Genomic DNA, 12,476 nt, shown 5'->3' on the forward strand with positions numbered 1-12,476 from the left:
AAGTTAGAAGAAATAGCCATGTCTTAGTACAATTATTCCAAAACGTGGCTGATAATTAGAATCATCAGGGAGCTTCTTAAAATGCAAATTTCTGCTGGGCCTGATGGCTCACGCCTGTAATCCCGGCACTTTGGGAGGTTGAGGCAGGAAGATTGTTTAAGCCCAGGAGTTTGAGACCAGCCTGGGCAACATAGTGAGACTCAATCTCTACAAAAATATTAAAAAATTTGGCCGGGCGCGGTGGCTCAAGCCTGTAATCTCAGTACTTTGGGAGGCCGAGACGGGCAGATCACGAGGTCAGGAGATCGAGACCATCCTGGCTAACATGGTGAAACCCCGTTTCTACTAAAAAATACAAAAAACTAGCCGGGCGAGGTGGCAGGTGCCTGTAGTCCCAGCTACTTGGGAGGCTGAGGCAGGAGAATGGCGTAAACTCGGGAGGCGGAGCTTGCAGTGACTGAGATCCAGCCACTGCACTCCAGCCTGGGCGACAGAGCGAGACTCCGTTTCAAAAAAAAAAAAAAATTAGATAAGCATTGTGGCACATGCATGTGGTCCCAGCTACTCTGGAGGCTGAGGTGGGAGGATTGCTGAGCCCAGGAGGTTGAGGCTGCTGTGAGCTGTGTTCATGCCACTACACCCCACCCCAGCCTGGGTGACACAGTAAGATTTTGTCTCAATGAAAAAGCAGATTGGTAAACCTTATCCCAGAAGTTCTAATTTGGCAGGCATAAAGTGGGGTCCTGAAATCTACATTTAAAAAAATCTTCTGAGGTCATCTGATAAAAGCCACCATACATTCCATATTTTTTAAATCTGGTTTTTTTTTTTTTTTTTTTTTTTTTGAGACAGGGTCTCACTCTGTCACCCAGGCTGGAGTGCAGTGGTGTGATCACAGCTCACTGCAGCCTCTACTTCCCGGGATCAAGCCATCCTCCCACCTCAGCCTCCTAAGTAGCTGTGACTACAGGCATACACCATTATACCTGGCTAATTTTTGCATTTTTCGGTAGAGACAGAGTTTTGCCATGTTGCCTGGGCTTGTCTTGAACTCCTGGGCTCAAGTGATCTGCCCCCCTTGGCCTCTCAAAGTACTAGGATTACAGGTATGAACCACCATGCCTGGCCTAAAAATCTCAATAAAATAGTAACATATAAAAAATGTATGGAATCAGGCCTGGCACGGTGGCTCACACCTGTAATCCCAGTACTTTGGGAGGCCGAGGGGGGCGGATCACGAGGTCAGGAGATCAAGACCATCCTGGCTAACATGGTGAAATCCCGTCTCTACTAAAAATACAAAAAATTAGCCGGGCGTGGTGGTGGCGGGTGCCTGTAGTCCCAGGTATTCAGGAGGCTGAGGTAGGAGAATGGCGTGAAGCCGGGAGGCAGAGCTCGCAGTGAGCCGAGATTGCGCCACTGCACTCCAGCCTGGGCGACAGAGCAAGACTCTGTCTCTCTCTCACACACACACACATACACACACAAAGTATGGAATCTCCCTTAATATGAATGTATGTGATTATAAACACCAATGTTTCTCTCAAGTGAGTGTTTGCTAATTTAGAACACTGCCAGATTCCTATTAACATGAGGAACAAGTCAAAGACATCCACTATCACCTGGATGAGTAACATTGTTCTGGAGGTATTGGCCAAAGCAGTTAGAGAAGAAAAAAGAGAGAGGTAGATAAAAAATAAAAGGTAGCTTATGTTTTGCAGATGATGTAAACATATCTGGAAATCTTAAAATAATACATCTAAAACTATTAGACAAATATTAGGGATTTGAAAGAGGTTGTTAATAGACGTCATGTGTAAACAGCTGCCCAGGTGGTTCTGATGCCCAGCTAGGCTCAGGACCCATTGCCTCTGTGCCCAGTGGTGATCAGGACCAAGGATAGCTCCCACACCAGGCCTAAGGGGTTGGTCCATGCAGGGGGAAGCCCATGAACCATCTTCTGCTACAACTTCGTCTCTGGGAGGTGCCTCCCTCAAAGTGGAGCTTACAATCTCACCTTTCAGTCAGCCACTGTAGGTAGTTCTTTCCCTCCAGAATTAGGCTTGTGTGGAACCAGCCATAGCTAGAGTCACAGCAGGCAAAAGTTGAAAATAAAGGTAAAAATCAGGGCTATATTTGAAGGCTGTGAAATGGAGGTGGGAGCAATGTTGTTCTGTAGGCCCAAAGGGTAGTGCCATGACCACTAGGTGAAGTTCAAGGGGGGGATGTGGTTTTGAGCTCAATGCAAGGAAAAATGTCCTATCAGACAAGACCATCTCTGACATTGGAAGACGCAAATGGAGATTGAATGTGCATGTGTAGAAGGGATTCAGGCGTGGGGTGGGATGAGGAGAAGACCAGAGAGGCATCAGGCTGCAGAGAAATGAAAGGAGGGGTGTGGGGTCATATAGACTGGGTTGGAATCCCAGTTTGGCCACTTGGCTGTGTGACCTTAGGAAGTCACTTAGCCTCTCTGAAACTCAATATCTTCATCTACAAAACAAGATGGTGATATGGAGCCTCTGGACTTGAGATCTGTGATTTCATACCCCCTACCTTCCCAGCCCAAGCCAGGTTTGAGTGGGTAGCCTCTCTGAAGGAGCTGGACCAAGGACCAGGAGACCAGGGTACCAAGACCTGGGTAGCACAGGAAATCTGGTGCCTCTACCCTCTGCTGCCTTCTGGACAGGTCTGTCTAACTCATGGGGCCCCGGTCCCCTTTGGCTATGACAATAAACTCACCTGTAATCTGGGAATATATCCAGCTCTCTGGGGGTCAGCTTCCGAAATCCCAGAACTGTGTCCTTCCAGGAAGGGTCCTGAAGAGGAAGGACAAAGGGGGTACCAGGAGGGATGGAAGTCAATAATAATGATCATGGGCCAGGCGTGGTGGCTCACACCTGTAATCCCAGCACTTTGGGAGGCTGAGACGGGTGGATCACCTGAGGTCAGGAACTCCAGACCAGCCTGGCCAACGTGGTGAAACCCCGTCTATACTAAAAAAATAATAACAGTACAAAAATTAGCAAGGTATGGTGGTGCATGCCTGTAATCCTAGATACTCAGGAGACTGAGGCAGAAGAATCCCTTGAATCTGGGAGCAAGAGGTTGCAGTGAGCCGAGACCGTGCCACTGCACTCCAGCCTGGGCCAAAGAGCGAGACTTCATCTCAAAAAAAAAAAAAAAATGATAATGACAAAGACGTATGTCATGCTAAGTGCGTAGGCACCGTTCCAAGCACTTTACTTACACTGGTCCATTTAATCTTCACAAGAAGCCACTGGGGTGGATGCTATTCTTTCCCCAGTTTACAGATGGACCCACTGAGGCTTAGAAAGATTAAATAACTCGCCTAAGGTCACACAGCTAATAAACGGTGGTGTTGGGATTTTAACCCACACAGCTTAGTTCCAGAGTCCATGTTCTTAACCCCTATTTATGGCAAGGGTAAGAGTAAGACTGAGGGTGAGTTATAGGGAAAAGGTCAGAAATAGGGGAGAGAAAGCGGCAACAGTGAGAGTCCCCGGGGATGAGAGAAAGCAACAGAGCATAGTGTCAGACAACCTGGGCGGAGACCCCAGCCTCATCACTTACTACTTGAATTCTCTGAGACTCAATCTCCTTGTCTGTATCATGGAGTTAATAATCATTCTTGGCCAAGTGCAGTGGCTCACACCTGTAATCCCAGCACTTTGGGAGGCAGATCACTTGAGGTCAGGAGTTCGAGACCAGCCTGGCCATCGTGGTGAAACCCCATCTATATTAAAAATACAAAAATTAGCCAGGCGTGGTAGTGCATGCCTGTAATCCCAACTACTCAGGAAGCTGAGACAGGAGAATGGTTTGAAACCAGGAAGTGGAGGTTGCAGTGAGCCAAGATCATGCCAATGCACTCCAGCCTGGGCAATACAGCGAGACTCCATCTCAAAAAAAAAAAAAAATACTCTTAGTCCCATGAAAGGTAACAGACAATGTGGATAAAGCCCTTAGCACAGTGCTAAAGGTTGAATGAACCTTAAGAGCTGGCACAGGGCTCTGGGCACAGAGCCAGACCACCCTCTCTAAGCAGCCTGAGCAAACCCTCCCAGGGCTGTGCTGTTCCTGTTAGCACATTGGGCAGCATGTGGTCACAGATGGCCTGGATTCAAATCCCAGCTCAGCCACTGGCAAGCTTTGTGGCCTTGGGCAAGTTACTCCATTTCTCGGAGCTTCTTTTTTCTCATCTATTAAGTGAGGATAAGGACAGCCCTTACCTCCTGGTTATAAAGAGAATTAAATGAGTAAATTAGTTAGGATTGGGCCTGGCACATAATAAATGCTTTGGCAGTTTTGCTATGATAAGTATTTTATTTCTTCTTGATAAAAAGCCCTGGGACCTCCAGGGACACATGAAACCTTTCGGCTTCAGCACCAAGTGCCCATCACTGCAGAACATGTTTGTATTTTAGCCATGCTAATCAAAGGCTAGTTTCCCCTGGGTATCAGAAGATTCTTTGTCCTCTGCCAACTTAACAGCAAAATTTGAAACAAAAATAATTTTCAAAGCAAAAATAGAATTTAAACCAAACTTGTTTTGAACCCAGGAGTCTGTTGCCTACGAGACTCAAAGCACCACGCCCTCATCTGTGATTAAGGCTCTGCGGCACTCACCCTCACCACCCCAGCCCTGGGTGATCAACCCTCACGGTCAAGAACTGCTCACCCACCGGAATGGCTTCATGGAAGAGGTTGTAGCCTGAGATTAGGAACAGACCCAGTTTTTCAGCATTGGGAGAATGGATGTGGCTCAGGAGATAGTCAAAAGTCTGTTGGCTCCAGTCCCTGGAAGGGTCATGAAGAGTTCGATCACCCAATGCCCTGAGCTGGGCAAAAAACCTTAGGTCAGCTGGCATGGGGCTGTGGCATGATCAGGAGTTTGGGGTGTGTCCAAAACACAGAAATCCACCACGTTCACTCTTGCAACTCCCCAAATGCCATGGGTCTTCTCCCTCCCAAATTTTCCAATATTTCCCCATTAATAGAATAAAGAAGACAGGGAATGAAGGATGCCCATCATAACCATTTGGAGTGCACCTCTGGCATGGGATTACATGGCTGATGAGTTTCAGCGAAGACCTTGACCTGGCTTTGGGGATTATGAGCCACACTGTTCAGTCTGGCTGCAAGCACCCCTCCTTGTAAACATTGGTGGCAGATATCGAATTGCAGCTCCTCAAACTTTTCCTCCTCCCCCGGGCACACAGCTCACCTACATTTCCTAGACCCTCTTGCAGCTAAATGTGACCGTGTGACTTGTTTCTGGCCAAGGGACTCTAAAGACTCTGCGCATGTGGTCCTACGTGATCCTTCTGCAGTCACCGGCCCATGTGAATGGTGACATTGAGGTGACCTCAGGAACATGTGGGAAAATGGCAAAGTCATGAGATGGAAGGAGCCTGGGCCCCTGAATCACTGCGCACTGATCAGAAACATTGGTTTTTTACAGATGTGTGAATTAAAATTCTGGTTGGATACATTGGCTCATGCCTATAATCCCAGCTCTTCTGGAGGCTGAGGCAGGAGGGTCACTTGAGGTCAGGAGTTTGACACAAGCCTGGGTAACATAGGGAGAACCTGGCTCTACAAAAAATAAAGAAAATTAGCCGGGTATGATGGCATGCACCTGGGTCCCAGCTACCTGGGAGGCTAAGTTGGGAGGATTGCTTGAACCCAGGAGGTCAAGGCTGCAATGAGCTATGATCATATCACTGCCTGGGTGACAGGATGCCTCTAAAAAATTTTTTTAAATCTGTTTGAGCTTGGGCGTTCCATTTGCTGAAGCATCTGGCAGTTTCTAAACTATCATAATGACCTTTGCAATTTATTTGATAAATCTGTGCATCCATCCACCCACTTAGATGTTCACCCACTTAGAAGTTTTCCAGATTTGGCTGGATGCAAGGGCTCACACCTGTAATCCCAGCAATTTGGGAGGCCGAGGAGGGCAGATTGCTTGAGCCCAGGAGTTCAAGATCAGCCCGGGCAACGCAGAGAGACCCTATCTCTATCTGAAAAGAATAAAATTTGGCAAGGCATGATGGCTCATGCCTGTAATCCCAGCACTTTGGAAGGCCAAGACAGGCAGATCACCTGAGGTCAGGAGTTCGAGACCAGTCTGGCCAACATGGTGAAATGCCATCTCTACTAAAAGTACAAAAATTAGCCAGGCGTGGTGGCAGGTGCCTGTAATCCCAGTTACCTGGGAAGCTGAGGCAGGAGAATCGCTTGAACCCGGGAGGCAGAGGATGCAGTGAGCCAGGATCATGCCATCGCACTCCAGCCTGGGTGACAAGAGTGAAACACAATCTCAAAAATAATAATAATAAAAATAAAATTTATAAATTAAAAAAGAGGAAGTTTTTCCAGATTCACCAATCATGTGGTATTGACAGACACCCAGTTTCGGGAAGACGAGACAAAACCTCCTAGTACCTGGCACAGAGCAAGGGGCTTAATATTTATGAATCTTTTATTTATTTTTTTCTCTTTGAGACAGTCTCACTCTGTTGAGAGTGCAGTGGCAGAATCTCAGCTCACTGCCACCTTTACCTCCTGGGCTCAAATGATTTTCCTGCCTCAACTCTGGAGTAGCTGGGATTACGGGCATGCGCCACCATGCCCGGCTAATTTTTTGTATTTTTGGTAGAGATGGGGTTTCACCATGTTGCCCAGGCTGGTCTGGAACTCCTGGCCCCAAGTGATCCTCCCACCTCGACCTCCCAAAGTGCTGGGATTAAAGGCGTGAACCACCATGCCTGGCGTTTTCTTTATCTTATGCTAGATCAGAGCTTCCACAAGGGGCTTGCTCTTGGTGATAGGAACCCTGACCCCCTCTGCAGACTTAGCCCCATGGGCTCCCCAGGCTACCCTATGTGACCCTCACTCACGCCTCCTTTGGGTTGCTGGGGTCAGAAAGGTAGGGCTGCCAGAACCCGGCAGCTACGTCAGTGGTGGTGAGTGGGGTGAAGCGGTCCGCGTAGACCTTTATGTCCAGTGGCTGCAGAACTGAGTGGTAGCGCTCATGGATGCAGAGGGCGGTGGACAGCCCGATGACTCCCGCTCCGATCACCACCACACGCATGGTACCAGCCTGTGGGAAGGAAGGGTTGAGGCACACCATCATCACCATCATCTCCATCATCCTCACCGCCATTGCCACCATCCACTGAAGGCTTAGAAAGTGCCAGACACCACCAAGCCCTTTTTATATTTGATCTTCCCGATGACCCCAGGAGGAAGGAATATCATTGCTCCCATTTTGCAAATGGAAACACTGAGGTATGGAGAAGCGATCGAGACTTGGCCACAGTCACACGGCTGGTAAATGATGCAACTTTCTCTGGGGAGCATCCCCAGACACCCAGTTTCTGGGCTGGGAATAGAAAAGACCCAGCAGAACGCATGACCAACTGTAGGCTGGATAGGCTGGTGGTTAGTGGGATGGGCTCTGGCTTCAGGACTCAGCTCTGCCACCTACTGGCCGTTAACCTTGGGCAAGATGCTTCAACCTCTAGTAATCCATACTTGAGGGGATGGATGGGAAATTGAACAAGATGCCAAACGTAACAAATTCAACAAGCTGCCTGATGAAAAAGAAGTAATGTACTGACATTTGTGGAGCACCTACTGTGAGCCAGCTGGCCCTGGCTAAGCACTTCACAGGCATCCCTTCTTCCAAGTCTCCCAACACTCTTATGAGGTAGGAGCTGCTGCTATCGGCCCCGTCTTACAGAGGAGGAAACTGATGTTCAGAGAGGTGATATGACTTACCTGAAGTCACAAAGCCAGTTAAATGGTGCAGCTGTGACTTAATTTCAATTTGAGCAAACTCAACACATGCTTAATGCATACCTACCATATGCCAGGCTGGCAGCCAGCAAATGCAGCTATGAGCATGACAGACACAGTGTCTGGCCTCAGAACTTGGTCTTCCAGCACAGAACTCCACCTGCCTTGGGGCACATGGCTAACTGGGCCCTGAGAAGTTTAGAAGGCCTACCAGCTTTTAACCTTGAAGCTACTTAAGCCTGCACAGCAGGGAAATATTCTGCAGGCTCCTGCTGAGGCAGAACAAGAGAATTGTTTGTGCTCAGAAGAGCCAAATTCAACTTTCCCTCCTCTTCACTCGCAACTCTCCTCCGGCAGACCTCAGCTCCTGGCAACTTGGGCCTGTGGCCCTGGACAGCGGGACATTCTTAATATGGCCTAGTTTTATAAAGGAGGGGAAAACGGTTCCAGTCCACAAGAACTGGACTCTGTTGGGGTTTCAGAAGCCAAGTTGGAGATAGAACCAACAAACAGAAAGGTATCGTTCCTCTAGGCAATTCTTCCAGCTTCGACCCTTAGCTTGGATACTGGGGTGCTTAGGAGACAGCCCTCTCAGGGACTTCTGGCCTCCTCTCCTCCCTCTTCTCTAATACTTTGCCTCTGGAGATACAATCTCCTCATCTGCGAAATGAGGGTAATCCCAATCTTACAGGGTCATTTTAAGGGTTAAATAAGAAGTTTAGCAAAAGTTCTCGGTACAATGCCTGGCAGAGTAGGCCATCAACACACAGCAGCCTCCTTCTGTCTCCTAGAACTCTGAAAAATCACATAGAACAAAAACATTGCAGGAACTAAAGGAGAGAGGGAGAACCAGGCTCAGTGGCTCACGCCTGCAATCCTAGTACTTTGGAAGGCCGAGGCAGGTGGATCACGAGGTCAGGAGTTCAAGACCAGTCTGGCCAAGATGGTGAAACGCCATCTCTACTAAAAACTACAAAAATTAGCCGAGCGCAGTGGCAGGCGCCTGTAATCCCAGCTACTCGGGAGGCTGAGGCAGGAGAATCTCTTGAAGAACCCCAGGCAGCAGAGGTTGCAGTGAGTTGAGTTCGCACCACTGCATTCCAGTCTGGACAACACAGCGAGACTCTCTCCAAAAAAAAAAAAAAAAAAAAAAGAAGAGAAGGCAGAGTCAGACCTGGCTTCACTTCTGCCTTGCTGTGTGACCTTGGCTAAGTTAATTCTCCCTCTCTGGGCTTTTTTACTGTCTCTGCATAATTTCCAGAGAGCTGACCGCTTTTTTTTCTTTTTTTTTTTAAGAGACAAGGTCTCACTCTGGCACCCAGGCTGGAGTGCAGTGGCACGATCATAGCTCACTGCCACCTCCAATTCCTGGGCTCAAGCGATCCTCCCACCTCAGCCTCCCAAAGCACTGGGCTTTCAGGTGTGAGCCACTGCACTTGCCCTCTTGACCATTTTTTATGTTAACAATGAGAAGGCAGAGGAATAAAGGGCTTTCTGCATTTTCCAGATTCTCCATGATGAATCCAAGAGACACTATGGCCCAGGCTGAGGGTCAAACAGACCCAGGTTCGCAAGCTGAGTTGGGCACACACCAGCCATGTAACCCTGGGCAAGTTGCTCAGCTGGACTGAGTGAGGGTGACCAACCTCCCCAGCTTGCCCAGGACTGAGGGTCTTCCCAGGATGCAGCCTTTCAGACTTAAAGTCAGTGCATCAGAGTTTCAGGCAAACCAAGATGAGTTGGTTAATCCTAATTGAACCTCAGTTTCCTCATCTATAAACTTTTTTTTTTTTTTCGAGACAGAGTTTCACTCTTGTCGTCCAGGCTGGAGTGCAATGGCACAATCTCACCTCGCTGCAGACTCTGCCTCCCGGGTTCAAGTGATTCTCCTGCTTCAGCCTCCTGAGTAGCTGGGATTATAGGCATGCACCAACACGCTTGGCTAATTTTTGTATTTTTAGTAGAGACGGGGTTTCACCATGTTGGCCAGGTTGGTCTCAAACTTCTGACCTCAGGAGATTTGCTGGCCTCAGACTCTCAAAGCCCTAGGATTACAGGAGTGAGCCACTATGCCCAACCTCATCTATAAACTTTTATGAGAACTGACAAAGTTCCTTGCCTTATTGTCTCCTCACTGGAATATCAGCTCCTGGACACCCATGTAGTGAGAGGCAGAGCCCAGGCCAGCCTGACTCATAAGTCTATGTGCTTAAAGACCGTGCTTGCCAGTAAATCACATGGTTTGAAAAATCTGAGAATCAAGCAGGTAAAGAGGAACAACCGAAGCTTCAGAGTCCTGCATTTCAAAAATAAAATAAAATATAATATAATATAATATAAGACAAAATAAAACAAAATATCTGTAGGAATTTTTAGAGTGTTGGTGGGAATAGAATGGAAAATCTAAAAGGCTGGGCACGGTGACTCACACCTTTAATTCCAGCACTTGGGAGGTCGAGGCTGGCAGATTACTTGAGGTCAGGAGTTCAAGATCAGCGTGGCCAACATGGCGAAACCCTGTCTCTACAAAAATACAAAAAAATTAGCCAGGCTTGGTGGTGCACGCCTGAAATTCCAGCTACTCAGAAGGCCGAGGCAGGAGAATCCTTTGAACCTGGGAGGAGGAGGTTGCAGTGGGCCGAAATCATGCCGTTATACTCCAGCCCAGGTGACAAGAGTGAAACTCCGTCTAAAAAAAAGAGAATTTAAAAGGAAAACAATGTGAGTCCAAAGTCAATTATCTTTTTTAAAAAATTCACTGTATGAGTCAAAGTTGACACTGATTATTGCAACGTGTGTGTGTGTGTGTGTGTGTGTGTGTGTGTGTGTGTTAAAGTGCAAAATAAATGCATGAGGTCCTCATGACAAGCCAGAGCCAGACTGTGAGATCTGGCAGATCCAGCCTCAGGTAAAATCATTCATGCATGTAGGTAATGAGCTTTTGGACTTAAACGCACCCAGCTCAGTTACTTGGTTGGACATTTTCGTGTTGTTGCTGATGTTTTTATTAGTGTTGCCATTCTCCTCTGTTTTACACCATTACTTCAACCCAGCAAGCTTGGAGTATGCATCCCAGAAGTTGCAAACAACTGGGATTATTATATTTGTGTGCATGTGTGTGTGTGTGTGTGATTAGAATGTGTAAGCATGGAACAGGAAGGGAATCAACGTATTTTGGTCTCTGCCACTTGCCAGACACATGTAGATGCAGTACAGACGTAATCCTCTTAATCCTCTCAACTGCTGTAGGAAGTAGGGAAGGTTACTGCCCTCATTCTGGAGGCTGGGACTGAGGTTCAGGGAGGAGAAGTCACCCACCCAAGGTTACACAGTCAGTATGGGACAGCATTCGGATCTAGACCCAGTTCTATCAGCACTTTCTGCGTTGCTCTAAAGAAATATGTAGGCAGTTGGCATGCAGTTGCCACCTGATGCTTTCTGCTTGTCTTTCAGTCTTGCGTTTATCTGCCTAGGACCTCCCTTGTCCCCTAGAAGGCAATCTGAGACAGCTGATGGCTTTGATTGCTATGTGCTCAGGAAAGAATATGAAAGACTTGTTTAAAAAAAAAAAAATCAGTAAGCCAGAGATGAGGCATTTGAACGAACATAATTAGTTCTCCCCGGTTGCACCACATGGCTACTTCTTATGAAGTTATTTGCAGAGTTTATCCTTGAAATGGAACAGAAGCTATAAAAGTTTGAGAACCAGGCTACCAACTCCCCCACCAAAAATAATAATAACTGTCATTTGAGTCCTTGCTACCTGCCTAGATCTGTTCTAAGCACTTTACATGCACCACCTCTTTTAACACTCAGATTCACCCTCTAAGAGGGGAGTCATGATCCCAATGTTCCAGATGAAGAACTGAGGCTTGGGGAGGGAAAAATCACTTACCTGTGGTCTCTCTGCTGGATGTTTGAGAGGCTGGATCTCTCCTTTCCTGTCACCTGCCTTAGGCTGTAATGTTGAGCCCTGTATTTGACATTGGGAGGACATGAAATCCTTTGCCTCTCCCCTCTCCCAACCCCTGCCCGCAGCTCAAAGGTGCATCTGCCACTCACCGGAAGTACCAAACTGCTGGAGAGACCAGATAACTGCACTGCGAGGACACAGGATGCTATTTCCTGAGGGGAAGCTCCTGATTCTGGGGCGTCTTGTCTCCAGCCCTCTGTCCGCCAGCCCGGACTGGAGCGCAGGGTCAAAGTCTGGAGCTATGGACAGGGCACGGCTTGAGGGGTGGGGCTCAGCACTGCACTGCCCACAGAGACTGGACCCAGGCCCGGCTGGGAGACCTCGCTCCCAGTCCCTGAAAAGTTGCCTGACTTTTCTGGCTGATCTCAAGCTCCTGTGGACAGGCCTCGGGGGAGGGAGGGAGGGCAGGCATTCTTGGAGGGTTGATGAGCACAAGAAGGTCTGTCTCTCTGGCCAGCTGGAGAGGATCCCCTTTCTTCCCTCTTCCTGCTGCTGCCCTGGGGGAGGGTCGGGCCGTTCCCTGGGGCACTGTAGGCCTGGCCTGCAGAGAGGGGTTGGTCAGCCTGGCAGTCCCTGAGGGGAAAGGAGAGGCACAGGACAGGGGCTCCCTGGGCCAACCCGATGCCATTCCAGGACGCTGGGGAGATGAGGCCAAGGAGAGACTGGAGGTGACGAC

At 48.3% G+C, this 12,476-nt stretch overlaps 1 protein-coding gene across 2 annotated transcripts in view; it reads right to left on the reverse strand.

Annotated features, from left to right (window-relative positions):
• Window positions 1-12,115, reverse strand: part of DAO (D-amino acid oxidase) — a 24,144-nt gene extending 12,029 nt beyond the window's left edge. Inside the window, exons 1-6 of one of the 2 annotated variants that reach the window (XM_017879730.1) lie at window positions 11,890-12,115; window positions 11,723-11,800; window positions 6,927-7,129; window positions 4,707-4,821; window positions 2,743-2,819; window positions 2,018-2,083 (exon numbers count right to left, since the gene is read on the reverse strand). In XM_017879730.1, coding sequence (XP_017735219.1) covers window positions 2,018-2,083; window positions 2,743-2,819; window positions 4,707-4,821; window positions 6,927-7,120 — 452 coding nt within the window. In that variant the 5' untranslated portion in view covers window positions 7,121-7,129; window positions 11,723-11,800; window positions 11,890-12,115. The remainder of the gene's footprint in view (window positions 1-2,017; window positions 2,084-2,742; window positions 2,820-4,706; window positions 4,822-6,926; window positions 7,130-11,722; window positions 11,801-11,889) is intronic. The other variant, XM_017879731.1, reaches the window with a different exon arrangement.
• Between the last annotated feature and the right edge of the window lie 361 nt (window positions 12,116-12,476).

Source organism: Rhinopithecus bieti, unplaced genomic scaffold (genome assembly GCF_001698545.2).
Source record: "Rhinopithecus bieti isolate Rb0 unplaced genomic scaffold, ASM169854v2 scaffold_11933, whole genome shotgun sequence".
Classification (NCBI taxonomy): Eukaryota; Metazoa; Chordata; class Mammalia; order Primates; family Cercopithecidae; genus Rhinopithecus; species Rhinopithecus bieti.